Here is a 13671-nt window from a genome sequence, read left to right on the forward strand (position 1 = left end):
GAGGAAAGCTACATTGCCCAAGATGGAAATGAGAAGTTAATAGCCTCGATAAGAGTTTATATGAGAAATAATCTAGAGACTTTGTTTTTTTTTCTCATTGAAAATGTCTTTCCAGGTGCACCTGGGTGGTTCAGTCGGTTAACCATCAGCCTTCTTCTTGGTTCAAAATCCCAGGGTCCTGGGACCAAGCTCCTAGTCTTTGCATAGGTATCAGGCTCCCTGCTCAGCAGGGAGTCTGCTTCTCCATCTACCTCTGCCCCTCCACTTGTACCCCCCACCCCATACCACTCCCACTCCCAGCTCTCTCTCACTCACGTGCATTCTCTCTCTCAAATAAATAAAACCCTTTTTAAAAATAAATTAATTAATTTAAAAAATGTCTTTTCATTCTCAGCACAAAAGCACCTAACATAACAACTGAAGGGAAGAAACGGGATTCTGTGACAGGACTAACGTACCTTTCCTTGACAGCCTGAAGAGACACAAGAGGAGATGGAGAACGAAATGAAAGCGGAATGCTGAAGGGGAGAAAAGTTTCATTCTTATCTGTCTCAGATGTCCCAGGAACATGGGAAACACTGTCTGATAATGAAATGGGGGGGACAAGGAAACAAAATTTAATCACTTAATCATTTTAATCTTTAAAAAAATTTCTGAAATGAATAAACCAAAGGAAATGAAAGTTTCCATACCAAATCACAACTGACCCAGATACAAATGAGCAGAACACAAGTTTACAAGATGCATGGGATGGTCCACATATAAAACACTTAGGCAGGTACCTTCATTTTCCTACTAACCCTGAATCCCCATAAGTCAAAAAGGAAGGTTTACAGTCTCTATTATCTCTTCTCAACAGTTCAGTCACAGGAATATTCGAACATCGAAAAGTGAAGGCAATGGCCCCCAAAACTGTAGTAATTTTTCATTCCTGATGGAAAATAATTTGGTTAGTCAAGATAAAACTGTTCTACTCCATTGGTTAATGACCTTCTTTCTTAACTTTTCCAGGACTCTGACTCATGATCAAAATTAGGGACTGTATCAACATTAACCTAAACAGGAGGGGGGGAAAACACAACTAAACATAAACCCATTCTTCCAGTGGCAAGTAGATTTACATGGAAAGTCTATCAACATAATAAAAATTATTAACTCCACACAGAAAACTTGATGCACAAGTTAATCCTGGCAAATAGAAGTCACAGAAAATAACTGCTTCCTGTTGGCAACCAACAGAACACGTCATCATTACCTTCATTTCCGTGTGAGCCCCAACACTGATCTGGTGGGTCCTCTTCTTGATGTGAGGCAAATTCTTTGAGTCTCTCATCTTCTGAGAGGGTTTGGCTATGAAGCGAACAAGAATCTTCATCTGACTGACTGCCTCTTCTACTGCTAATGATACGATAAATACCAGAGTCCAAGATGCTGAAACTTTCCTAAAAATAAGAAGAACCCCCAAAAAATCAAAGTGAAACTTTACTTTTTAACACAAAAATGGTTTTTTAAGAGAACAACCAACACAAATAGGTAGCAAGTCAGTAACAATGATAGGTTGTTTTTTTTAAGATTTTATTTATTTGACACAGACAGAGAGAGATCACAAGTAGGCAGAGAGGCAGGCAGAGAGGGAGGGGGAAGCAGGCTCCCCGCTGAGCAGAGAGCCCGATGCGGGGCTCAGACCCAGGACCCTGAGATCATGACCTGAGCTAAAGGCAGATGCCCAACGACTGAGGCACCCAGGCACCCCAACAATTTTGGTTTAAAAGAACCAGCTGGCGAGCAAGGTTTAGGTCCCTGGCCGCTGGGTCACACTCACACACTGCCATGTTTCCCTAGCTTGCCTCCATGAATCCCAGCAGTGAGAACGGGGCTGCAGGGACATAACCCTGAACTGCACTATGACTCCAATTACTATAAATCATCACAGATTAGGAGCAACTGAACTTGTACTGGAGGCTATAGGAGGTACGTCGGGAAACAGAATATAATAAATAAATGATGATGAAACAAAATGTGGCTCCAACACACACCTAAATGGGCGCTTCATGAGGGCCACCCAACAACTGAAAGAAAGCCTCGTCTTGGCACCCCTCCCCCCACCCCAAATCTACTATATGGAAAGGAAGATAAGCTCTGGGATCTGAAGAGATATGTGTGTACAACTTAAGGAAGAGAAACCTTACTGTGCAGATAGACCTTTTTTTTTTTTTTTAATATTTTATTTATCCATTTGACAGAGAGAGAGATCACAAGTAGGCAGAGAGGCAGACAGAGAGAGAGGGGGAAGCAGGCTTCTTGCTGAGCAGAGAGCCCAATGCAGGGCTTGATCCCAGGACCCTGAGATCATAACCCTGGCCGAAGGCAGAGGCTTAACCCACTGAGCCACCCAGGTGCCCCGCAGATAGACCTTCTAAAAAGTAAAAATACCTACATGTGACGAAATGGAGCTTCTTCTACTGCTGCAAGCTGAATCCAAAGGCTCGAATTTTAAGATCAATTCTTCCAGCTGAGAAATAAGATCACTGTAGGTTGCGACGTCCAGCTGAGACTTCAAATGCTCCAATTTATCTACAGTCAAAGATTTTCTTCCCTAGTGAAAGGGTAAGCAGAAACCAAATAGAACAGCTTACTACTTATAACTAAATCTAAATTCAATGGCCAATATACTGAAAAATGTCTAACAGAGACCATAAAACCTCAAAGGTGCTTTAAAAAGGTTTAATAAGCTCAAGAAAGACTTAATGGGAATTATCTTAGGAATTAAGAATTAACACAATCAACCCCCTTAAAACAAGGCCTGAAATTCAACTAAGTTTCTGAGAAAATGCAATTTTTTTTTCTTCAGTGGGAAGTATACCCTTTTTCTTACCCACCACCCACCTCTAGATTTGTCTGGCAAGACTCCATTAGGGATTTATTGCTGCTTCATCTGTAGGTCATACAGACAGGGCTAATGAAGACAGGCAACTTTGCAGCCCACTCCTGCAAACTAGTGCGGTTCCAACAACCCAGGTGAACAGGTAAGCACTCTGACTCACTCTGCCGGCAATAAGAGAATTTTGGAAAAGACAGCAAGTGCGAGCAGCCAGGTTCCACAGGCCTCTCCTCAGCAGGCGTTCCACACAGCGTTCCACAGACAACAGAGAAAGATGTGAGACTTTCCCATTGAGGTGCAGACAGAAGAGCTCATTCTTGCAGACAGCTATATCCTGAATATCTACAAAACCCACAGGGGTGAACACACAGGTTAACCACATACTCCTTCTCCATGTTGGTAAGGACGGAAATTATTCTAATAAATTCATTTTTTATATTGAGTTTGGCTTGCCTGAATTTCATTGCTATTATACTTGCAATTCAATGAAGAAATATTTTAGACACTTCTAGAAAGATCAAAAACAAAAACACATCTCTCTTCTCTAAAATTCTATGTGAAAGATGCTACTTTCTAAACAAAACAAATGAGCAAAGGAAAAAGAGAAAGAAACCAAGAAACAGACTCTTAACTACAGAGAACAAACTGATGGTCACCAGAAGGGAGGGTGGTGGGGGGATGGGAGAAATGGGTGGTGGGGATTGAGGAGGGCAATTGTCGTGGTGAGCACAGGGTGATGTACAGAACTGCTGAACCACTATATTGTACAGCTGAAACTAAGATTAAACTGCTTGTTAACTCTACCGGAATTAAAAATAGTAATGGTATGATTTTGCTTACTTGTGGAGCATAAGGAATAACACGGAGGGTATTGGGAGAAGGAGAGGAGAAGCGAGTTGGGGGAAATCAGAGGGAGAGACAAACCATGAGAGACTGTGGACTCTAAGAAACAAACTGAGGGTTTTGGAGGGGTAGGGGGTTGGGGGCTGGGTGAGCCTGGTGGAGGGTATTAAGGAAGGCATGTATTGCATGGAGCACTGGGTGTGGTGCATAAACAATGAATGCTGGAACACTGAAAAGAAATAAAATAAAATAAATGGAAAAAAAATAGTAATGGTAAAATAAAATAAGTAAAATAAAATGCTACTTTCTGTGAAAAGAAATTGGGGCTTTAAGAGAGCATTCGACATCAGAGACCAGATGACAACATTTCTGAGTTACAATCTGATGGAAACAGATTTTAACACAGTACATAAATCAACAGTTCATGAGAAAATACCTATCTTGGCAGAACATCATGAAAGGAGTTAAAAAACTAGTTTTTGATCTCACTTATAGGTGCAACCTGAAAAAGTAGGACAAGTAGAAGCAGAGAAGAATGGTGAAAACCAGGGACTGGAGGGGTGGGGGATATTGGTTAAGGGGTACAAACTTGCAATTAGCTGACAAGTTCTAGAGATCTAACGCACAGCATTGTGATTACAGTTCATAATACTGTACCATATATTGCAAAATTGCTAAGCGACTAGATCTTAAAAGTTCTCATCACAAAAGACAGTAATCATATTGCAATATAAAGCTGATCCTTGAACAACATGGGTTTGAACTGCACGGGTCCATGGATATACGAATTTTTTCAATTAATATGGTATAGTCAATGTATTTGCTCTTTCTTATGATTTTCTTAATAATGTTCTCTTCTCTAGCTTTCTTTCTTGTAAGAATATAGCAAATAATACATATAATATATAAAGAATGTTACTCAACTGTTGATGTTACCAGCAAGGCTTTGGGTCAACACCAGGTTATTAGTAGTTAGGTTTTGGGGGAGTCAAAAGTTACATGCAGGTTTTCGACTGCGCAGGACCCGGGTCTGTGCCCCTTAAGTCCCACATTGTTCAAGGGTTAACTATATAACTGTATCAAATCAAAACTTTGTATACACCTTAAACTCACACAGTGTGTATGTCCATTTTTAAAAAACAATCTTGTTTTTGAGGGACAACCTTAGCAACTTAAACTACAAGAAATCAGTATTAATCAGATCAGGAAGTAAGGGTTCCTCTTTCTTATATTTCTGCAATAGAAAATGATTCCAGAAAGATATACTGAGTAGCAATGCTAATGATGCAAGATTTCTTCCATTTTTGGTTTAAACTAAAAAAAACAACAACAAATGTTAGTCCCACAAGGAATTCTTTTTTTTTTTTTAACATTTTATTTACTTGCACAAGCAGGGGGAGCTGCAAGAAGAGGGAGAGGGAAGCCCGATGCAGAGCTCGATCCCAGAACCCTGGGATCAGGACCTGAGCAGAAAGCAGACACTTAACTGACTGAACCACCCAGGTGCCCCCCTCCACAAGGATTCTGAACCCCAAACTATTAAGACACAAAATGGAAGCAAAAGCAAGACTTCTAATGCGGATAAAGATACGGGGTAATTAGAAGGAAAAAATTAACCCACTCAATCTTTAGCAGTGGTTACTAATATTTAAGAATAAGTGAAAATTATATTTTAAATTATCCATGAAGGGGTGCCTGGGGGAGGCTCAGTCGCTTAGCAGCTGAGTCTTCAGCTCAGGTCTTGATCTCAGCAGGGTTCTGAGTTCAAGTCCCATGTTGGGCTCTGTCCATGGAGCCTACTTAAAAAAATAAATAAATAAAAAATAAAATTATCCATGAAAAACTGAATAACTGAACATAAATTCCCAAGTATATGCTTGGGAAATACATTACAATGGAAAACATCGGGGCGCCTGGGTGGCTCAGTGGGTTAAAGCCTCTGCCTTCGGCTCAGGTCATGATCCCAGTGTCCTGGGATCGAGCCCCACATCGGGCTCTCTGCTCTGCGGGGAGGCTGCTTCCTCCTCTCTCTCTCTGCCTGCCTCTCTCTGCCTACTTGTGATCTCTGTCTGTCAAATGAATAAATAAAATCTTTAAAAAAAAAAAAACAACAGAAAACATCTATGACATTAATCTTTATTTTTTAAAGACTTTTATTTATTTGAGAGAGAGCAAGTAAGAGAGAGAGAGCACGAGCAGGGTGAGGGGTAGAGGGAGAAGTAGACTCCCCACTATGTAGAGAGCCTGACATGGGGCTTGATCTTGGGACTCTGGGATCATGAACTAAGCCTAAGGCAGATGCTTAACTGACTGAGCCATCCAGGCACCCCTGACATTAATCTTTTTCTTTTTTTAAAGATTTTTATTTATTGATTTGACAGACAGAGATCACAAGTGCGCAGAGAGGCAGGCAGAGAGAGAGGAAAGGAAGCAGACTCCCTGCTGAGCAAGGAGCCCTGGGATTAGGACCTGAGCCAAAGGCAGAGGCTTTAACCCACTGAGCCACCCCCTGACATTAATCTTTAAGAGAAACACCACCTCAGTCTATTTTTCTACTTTTCACACTCCAAGAGAATTCTCTTAAGATCACTGAATCTTTCACAAGCAAGAGATTAAAATTTACATAAGGAAAGGGACACCTGGGTGTTTCAGTCTGGCTTCCTGCTCAGTGGAGAGCCTTCTCCCCCTGCCCCTCACCCCACTCATAGTCTTTCTCTCTCTCAAATAAGTAAATAAAATCTTTAAAAATAAAATAAAATAAATTACATAAGGAAGAAAAATGTAATTACCTTTGACTTCACTCCAGAGAAGAACCTGAACATTCTGAGGAAGGAAAACATAAATTCCTCTTTCTGTCCAAGTCAGCACACAGTGCTCACTACAAAAGAAAAGGGAAGAAGTTAAGAGAATTCTAGTTTGCTTGGATACAGAAATTTATGATCTAATTCCCTGAATTCAGATCCTCACATCAGCTATTAAAGGAAGACTGTAGAAAGAAGACACAACAGGGGTGCCTGGGTGGCTCAGTCATTAGGTGTCTGCCTTTGGCTCAGGTCCTGATCCCAGGGTCCTGAGATCGAGTCCCACATCGGGCTCCCTGCTCTGCGGGAAGCCTGCTTCTCCCTCTCCCACTCCCCCTCCTTGTGTTCCCTCTCTGGCTGTCAATCTCTCTGTCAAATAAATAAATAAAACATCTAAAAAAAAAAAAAAAGAAAGAAAGAAAAGAAAATACAACAGTGATCCAGTTAGTCAAGTCATAACACCTAACAAGAGTCCTTTAAAAAATAGCATAATATGGCACCAAACTGGGAAAAATTTAGATACATACACTAAAAACCTTCTAAAAAAAGGGCGCCTGGGTGGCTCAGTGGGTTAAGCCGCTGCCTTTGGCTCAGGTCATGATCTCAGGGTCCTGGGATCGAGTCCCGCATCGGGCTCTCTGCTCAGCAGGGAGCCTGCTTCCCTCTCTCTCTCTCTGCCTGCCTCTCTGTCTACTTGTGATCTCCGTCTGTCAAATAAATAAATAAAATCTTTAAAAAAAAATAAAAAAAAATAAAAACCTTCTAAAAAAAGAAAAGGTTGGTATTTTACCTAATGTTTGTTAAAGCATCTACATTTCCCATCACTGGTATGAAAAGGGCACATTTAAAACAGACAACACACCACCACAAATCACTGCTCTAGTGAGCCACATATGGGGATGGTAATAGTTTGATGCCCTTAGTTGTATGCAGGCAATAAAAGTTTAAAAACTCCTCATCAACCATCTGCCAGAAGCTTTACCAAAGTCTCTATCTTAGCTAGTAGACACTCACCAAGACAGATGTGCTTTTCCCTATTTTATAAAAACAAAAAACCTGAAATTTGGAGAGATGAAATAATACACCCAAGCACAGTCTGGCTACAAGAGCTGGACTTTTTTCTCTACACCTCACAGAATCCTACTTCTTCCCTCACTTACCCTCAGTGACCCACCCACCAACTATTACCCAGAATCTGGACTACTTCACATAACTGCATTTTCATAAAGTCATAAATTTCCTAAGTGCCAAACCAAATGACCCTTCCTTATTTCCTTTCTTCTTGATGCTCAAGCAGGGGCCAGCCCTGCTGATTGTTCCTTCCTTCCTGAATCTCACCTCCCCGGACTCTAGGACACTGCACTTTCCTGGGCCAGCTTTTCCAGTCCTCTGGTACTCTCCATCTCTGCTCATCTCTTCGCATACCCCTTTGCTTGTATTTACTTGTATACTCTTTCTCAAGGCTGCTACTGTTTCTCAGATACCAATGGGTCATCTCTGCTTCTTCCCCTCAGTCAGGGCGTCCCAGCTTATAATGCTCACTCCAGCCGCCTCCCAAGGATCACAGAAGTGCTACTCCCCTCTGGGATCCTTCAAGAGCCCACGGCAACCGCTCTTCCTCCTGTGCTCACCCTACTTCCTGTCACCCGTGTCCATACAGTACTTAGTCATGTACTGTACTGCTGCAACCCTCACTTTGTGTCAAAATACCACATCTCCAACAAATTATAATCTTAAGAACAAGAACACTGAGGCGCCTGGGTGGCTCAGTTGGTTAAGCATCCGACTCTTGATTTTGGCTCAGATTGTGATATCGGGTCATGAAACTGAGCCATGTCACGCACCATGCTCAGCAAGGGGGATGGGGGAGGTTGGGGAGTGTCCTGCTTGAGATTCTCTCTCCCGCTCTGCCCCTCCTCCCAACTTGTGCTTGCACATGCACACTAATAAATAAATAAATTAGAAAAAAAAAACAAAAAAACAGGGACCTTTTTAAAATGTATACTCCCAAGAGTAATAAAAATGGTACTATGTGGCTATGAAACACCAGGAGTGATATTTAATAGGAACTGGGTCCTCACACAAATATTAAACATTTTGTCAATATAAGACCAGGTCACTGTCCCTATGAGAAAATAATATTTGACACAAAGATGGAAGAAATGGTCAGAATGCTAATCTAAAGGAAGAAAAACCAGAAAGTTACCTTCAGGAGCCAAAGAAGAAAAAAAAATAAGCCAAAGGATCCCTGAGTAGATAAACAAAATGATTTTGACACTAAACTTTGATACTCAGCTTTCTTAGGAAATCTTAGGAGGGGAGCTTAGGTAAGAGCTGATACTTTGCAATTTACACATCACTTATCCTCTTGTCCTTTCACTGATAATAAACAGACTAGGACACAGCCTAAGAGCACTGCAAGGCCAAGGAAGGGAAAGTAATACTGTTTACCCCAAAGAAAACAAAGTATATAAATTTGCTTCCTTTGGGATTTGTGGGTGTAATAGTAAAGGTTACCACTGGACACAAGTGTATAGGTAGGGGGAAAAAAAGAAACAGAAACAAAAAGCCTTTCTACTCATGTTTTTTTAAAAAATCTTCACTGAATTCTTTAACTGAGCTGTTATTTGAGAGACTTCTGTGTGCCTAAGACCAAGCCCAGAGCAAAGGAGTTGACAATCTGGTGCTGGGATTGATATTCACGGTACAGTGAAACAGGTGGTGACAGAGGAATCAACAAGGTGTGACAATAGTGCCTGGGAATAAGTGTCTAATCTCATCCTGCTGGAAGAGTCAGCAGAGGCTTCAAACCGGCATTAATTACTACTTAAACTGAGCAGTAGGCAGAGCCAGATCATCAAGGGCTTTGTATGCTACGGCAGAGACTATAACAGGAGCTTTAAATAGCTTAACTCAAAGAACAACTCTACCAGGAGAACCGAGTGACTGTGGCCTTGCCGTTAGAAAACATACTCTTGGGAAAAGGGCTTCCTCACCAATCACACCACAGTCAGTCCACGTCTGTCATGTGCCAGAGGCTAGGCCAAGCGCTGAGAATATAATGAACAAAACAGACACACAGCACTTACTAAGAGTAAAACAAGCATAAATGTTGTATGAATATGTAATCATAAGTCATAATAAGTGCCATAAAGGAAGAGGGATTTTTTGGTCTTTTAATTTTTATTTATTTATTTATTAAATATATATATATATTTTTAATTTATTTGACAGACAGATCACAAGTAGGCAGAAGAGGCAGGCAGAGAGAGACAGGAGGAGGAGGCAGACTCCCTGAGCAGAGAGCCCAATGCGGGACTCAATCCCAGGACCCTGAGATCATGACCTGAGCCAAAGGCAGAGGCTTTAACCACTGAGCCACCTAGGCACCCCTTTTGGTCTTTTTAAAAGATTTTATTTATTTATCTGACAGAGAGAGAGCACAAGTAGGCAGAGTGGCAGGCAGAGGGACAGGGAGAAGTAAGATCCCTGCTGAGCAGGGAGCCCAGGACCCTGGGATCATGACCCGAGCAGAAGGCAGACGCCCAACCAACTGAGCCACCCAGGAGCCCCAGGAAGAGTTTTTAATATGCTTTATCCAATCATGAACAAACAGTCATCTTTTCTCAGTAATTTTCAGGGTGAATTAGGAATATGTTAAAGTGTTTACAATTTAATTTTAAAATATACCAGTATAGGAAGTATGACATATACATACATCAGGGGCAATTAGTTAACATTTCAAGAGTATTTTTTTTTATCACATTATAAGAGCAGTTAGTTAGCCTTTGATGAAAGAACCCAATCAGACTATTCTATAAAACCTCTAAATAACATTCTCTGAATCTGCATTAGAGATCTTATGCATTAACCTAAGGGATACTAGAAATAATATCCATCGATGAAATGAGTTCAAGACACATAGACTGGGTGGAAATTATAACACTGGCAGAACAAGGTGTAAGACTCAGCAAACCCAGCCTTTAGTGGCACTCTGTGCTGCCACTTAGTGGACTTTTGCACCTAATCCAACTGGAAGGCTAGGTGAACCCCAATGTTAGAATATGGCTGAATGTGGGGCACACAGGTGGCTCAATCAGTTAAGCATCTGCCTTGAGTTTGGGTCATGATCTCAGGGTCCTGGGATTGAGGCCCACATCCGGCTCTGCTCAGCAGGGGCTCTGCTTCTCCCTTGCACTCTCCCTCTGTGCTCTACCCCCCAAATAGATAAATAAACTCTTAAAAAAAAAGTTAGAATATGGCTGAATGTGCTTCAAGCAGATCTTTCATGCAAGGTACTTGTCAGAGCACCTAAAGGACACAGAGCTGAAAGTTTACCAAGCTTAGAAGAAAAAGTTCTATAATTAGGTTTGTGCCTACCTGCTAAAAAACATATCTATGTGTGGCTGACTTCAGTCTGAGACTTGCTTTCATTGTAACCTCCCAGCAGAAAGGAGAGATTATGAAAGAAAGAGTATCAACAGTTCATAGCTCTAATTATCAGAAGTTCCCTGATAATTACAGACTGTCCAACTGGTTGAGATCAATTTGCAACACAAAAAAGCAACATACATCCATGATCTTTATATTCCTCTTATAACACTTCATGTAACATAGGCATTTCCTAAATTCTCAACAACAGTTAAATCCAAAAACCTTTTAAAAAGCTAACTGCCGGGGCGCCTGGGTGGCTCAATGGATTAAGCCTCTGCCTTTGACTCAGGTCATGATCCCGGGGTCCTGGGATTGAGCCCCTCGTCGGTCTCTCTGCTCAGCAGGAAGCCTGCTTCCCTCTCTCTCTTTGCCTGCCTCTCTGTCTACTTGTGATCTCTGTATGTCAATAAATAAATAAAATCTTTAAAAAAAAAAAAAGAAAGAAGGAAAGCTAACTGCCAGGGCGCCTGGATGGCTGAGTCAAACTGTCTGCCTTTGGCTCAGGTCACAATCCTGGGGTCCTGGGATGGAGCCATGCGTCAGCTCCCTGCTCAGTGGGGAGTCTGCTTCTCCCTCTGTCTCTCCCCCTGGTTGGTGCTCTCTCTCTCCCTCACTCTCTCTTAAACTCTCAAATAAATAAAATCTTTAAAAAAAAAAAAAAAAGCTAACAGCCTGTGAACATGCAGCAAAGAGAAAAAGTGTTCATTATTATTATTGTTTTTTTTTTTGAAAGCTCAAAAGGAGAAACTTACCTAATGTGCAAGAGTCTGGGGAAAGACAAAGATTGGGAGGACCCAACTGTATGATCATACTGAGGATCTGATCTAGGAAGTAAACAGTCTGTTAATGATTGAATCACAACATAAAAGTATCCTGTTCCCTACATAGGAAAAGTTTTGCTGCATCTAATTCATCTACCTTTATTCAATCTACTTCAATTATACCAAAGATAACTGGTTAGGACTTTTTGGTTTCTCTAAATCGTTAATAAAAATTCTACTTCAGGGGCACCTGGGTGGCTCAGTGGGTTAAAGCCTCTGCCTTCGGCTCAGGTCATGATCCCAGGGTCCTGGGATTGAGCCCTGGATCAGGCTCTCTGCTCAGTGGGGAGCCTGCTTCCCTTCCTCTCTGCCTACTTGTGATCTCTTTCCAAAAAAAAAAAATAATAATAATTCTACTTCACTCTTAGAAGGCATAATAAAATCTTTAACTAGATTTTATTCTAGATTAATCTAGAACATCAGAGATTTCAACCCAACTCCTACACGTAAATTCCTCAAATAGTCCCTACCAGCCACACAAATCATTACCTTAGGGTAATCACAGGGAGAGGTGGTGAAGAGAGGAGTTTCTTAAACTGATGTGTACTTATAACTTCCCCATCGAAGTTCACTTCCCACATCCTGGAGCCAGGGCGAGCACAATATATTAGGGGTTGCTGGCCCGCAGAACACCTTCCAGGGAAGAAACAAGCTCCGTATTCTCCATCTCTGTCCTTGCTTCCAATTCTCCAAAATTTTTCTCTGATTCCCAAAAAGGAAAAGAAAGCAAGTTTACTCATAAAAAAAAATAAATAAATAAAAACAATGGTACTACAAAGCAGCATGGCCATAATGTCCCCTCTATATTCATAGTAGCAGTATACTGGAAAGAGCAGCACCTTGGAAAGGTCAAAACAGGGCTCTAGCTTTGACCTGCCATTGACTATTTCTACAACAGGAAGCAAAGTCACATTAGTACTCAGTTTATTACCCACAGAATAGGGGCTCACAATTCTATCTGAAGTCCCCTTTCAAATCTACAAAATGAGTGCCAGCCAACCATTTCATACATCCTTAAATCTTACTGAAAAGTTATTTTAAAAAATTCCATCCCTAATCACCTTGTAAAAGGTGGACTCTCCATGGGAGTTGCTAAGCTACCTCTCCCACCCTGTCTCGAAGCCGTCCCCACTGCTGACACCCAGGAAACTCCTCACTCGTTCTTCAAAAGGCCAAGTCCTTCTGAAACATGGCAACCTTGAACACTATTTCCTGATGAGTACATGAACTAAATAGAAGAGCTCAGTATACTGCCTGAGAACACGGAAGGTGACAACATAAAGAGGTCTCTTCCTAAAATCTGCTTTACTTATTCTCCAGGACTTCATTACACCATTCTTCCTCTGAGAGACTTCCTTGATGCCATAAGCTGAATTCCATGCTTCCCTGGGTGCTTACCACGTTATATATGGCAATTGTGTATATCAGAACAACAGATTATGATTTTCTTTAGGACAAAAGCCATTTCTTACTCTTCTTTAGTTGAATTTCAAGGCACAGCATCTGGCCTACAGAAAGCACTGATCACGCACTGCAGTGTTCCATATACTCAAACTCCTCTATAAGAGAATGATCTAATATGCTCTGTAGTGTGAATTTACAAGCTGATTTTAGATATAATTCAATAAATATCCCTGTACTTCTTTGTTTCGTGAATCAAACATAACCTCATAGTGTAACCTGCGTACTATGAAAAACTGTAAGAACGGTACATACCATGAGATCATGATGTAAAAGTGCCTCGAAATGCATACAGAGCAATCTAAGAAGCTAGGGATTTATTACTTACGTTATTTGGGAAATAAAATCTATTTCTTGCTTACGTTATAACCTCTGTGGCTTAATACAGTACTAAGGGTCCAGAAGAGGGCAATGAATGTTTGCTGAGTGA

General features: G+C 41.2%; 1 protein-coding gene across 2 annotated transcripts in view; it reads right to left on the bottom strand.

The window, feature by feature from the left end:
- The window catches only part of HPS5 (HPS5 biogenesis of lysosomal organelles complex 2 subunit 2), a 43113-nt gene that overhangs the window by 16698 nt on the left and 12744 nt on the right, over positions 1–13671 (bottom strand). For both annotated transcript variants that reach the window (XM_032881166.1, XM_032881165.1), the window contains exons 7-13: positions 12270–12482; positions 11712–11783; positions 6514–6602; positions 3045–3223; positions 2438–2596; positions 1256–1442; positions 459–582 (exon numbers count right to left, since the gene is read on the bottom strand). In XM_032881166.1, the coding sequence (XP_032737057.1) occupies positions 459–582; positions 1256–1442; positions 2438–2596; positions 3045–3223; positions 6514–6602; positions 11712–11783; positions 12270–12482 (1023 nt within the window). The remainder of the gene's footprint in view (positions 1–458; positions 583–1255; positions 1443–2437; positions 2597–3044; positions 3224–6513; positions 6603–11711; positions 11784–12269; positions 12483–13671) is intronic.

This window comes from Lontra canadensis, unplaced genomic scaffold (genome assembly GCF_010015895.1).
Source record: "Lontra canadensis isolate GAN:19392208 unplaced genomic scaffold, GSC_riverotter_1.0 scaffold74, whole genome shotgun sequence".
In the NCBI taxonomy this organism is placed as follows: Eukaryota; Metazoa; Chordata; class Mammalia; order Carnivora; family Mustelidae; genus Lontra; species Lontra canadensis.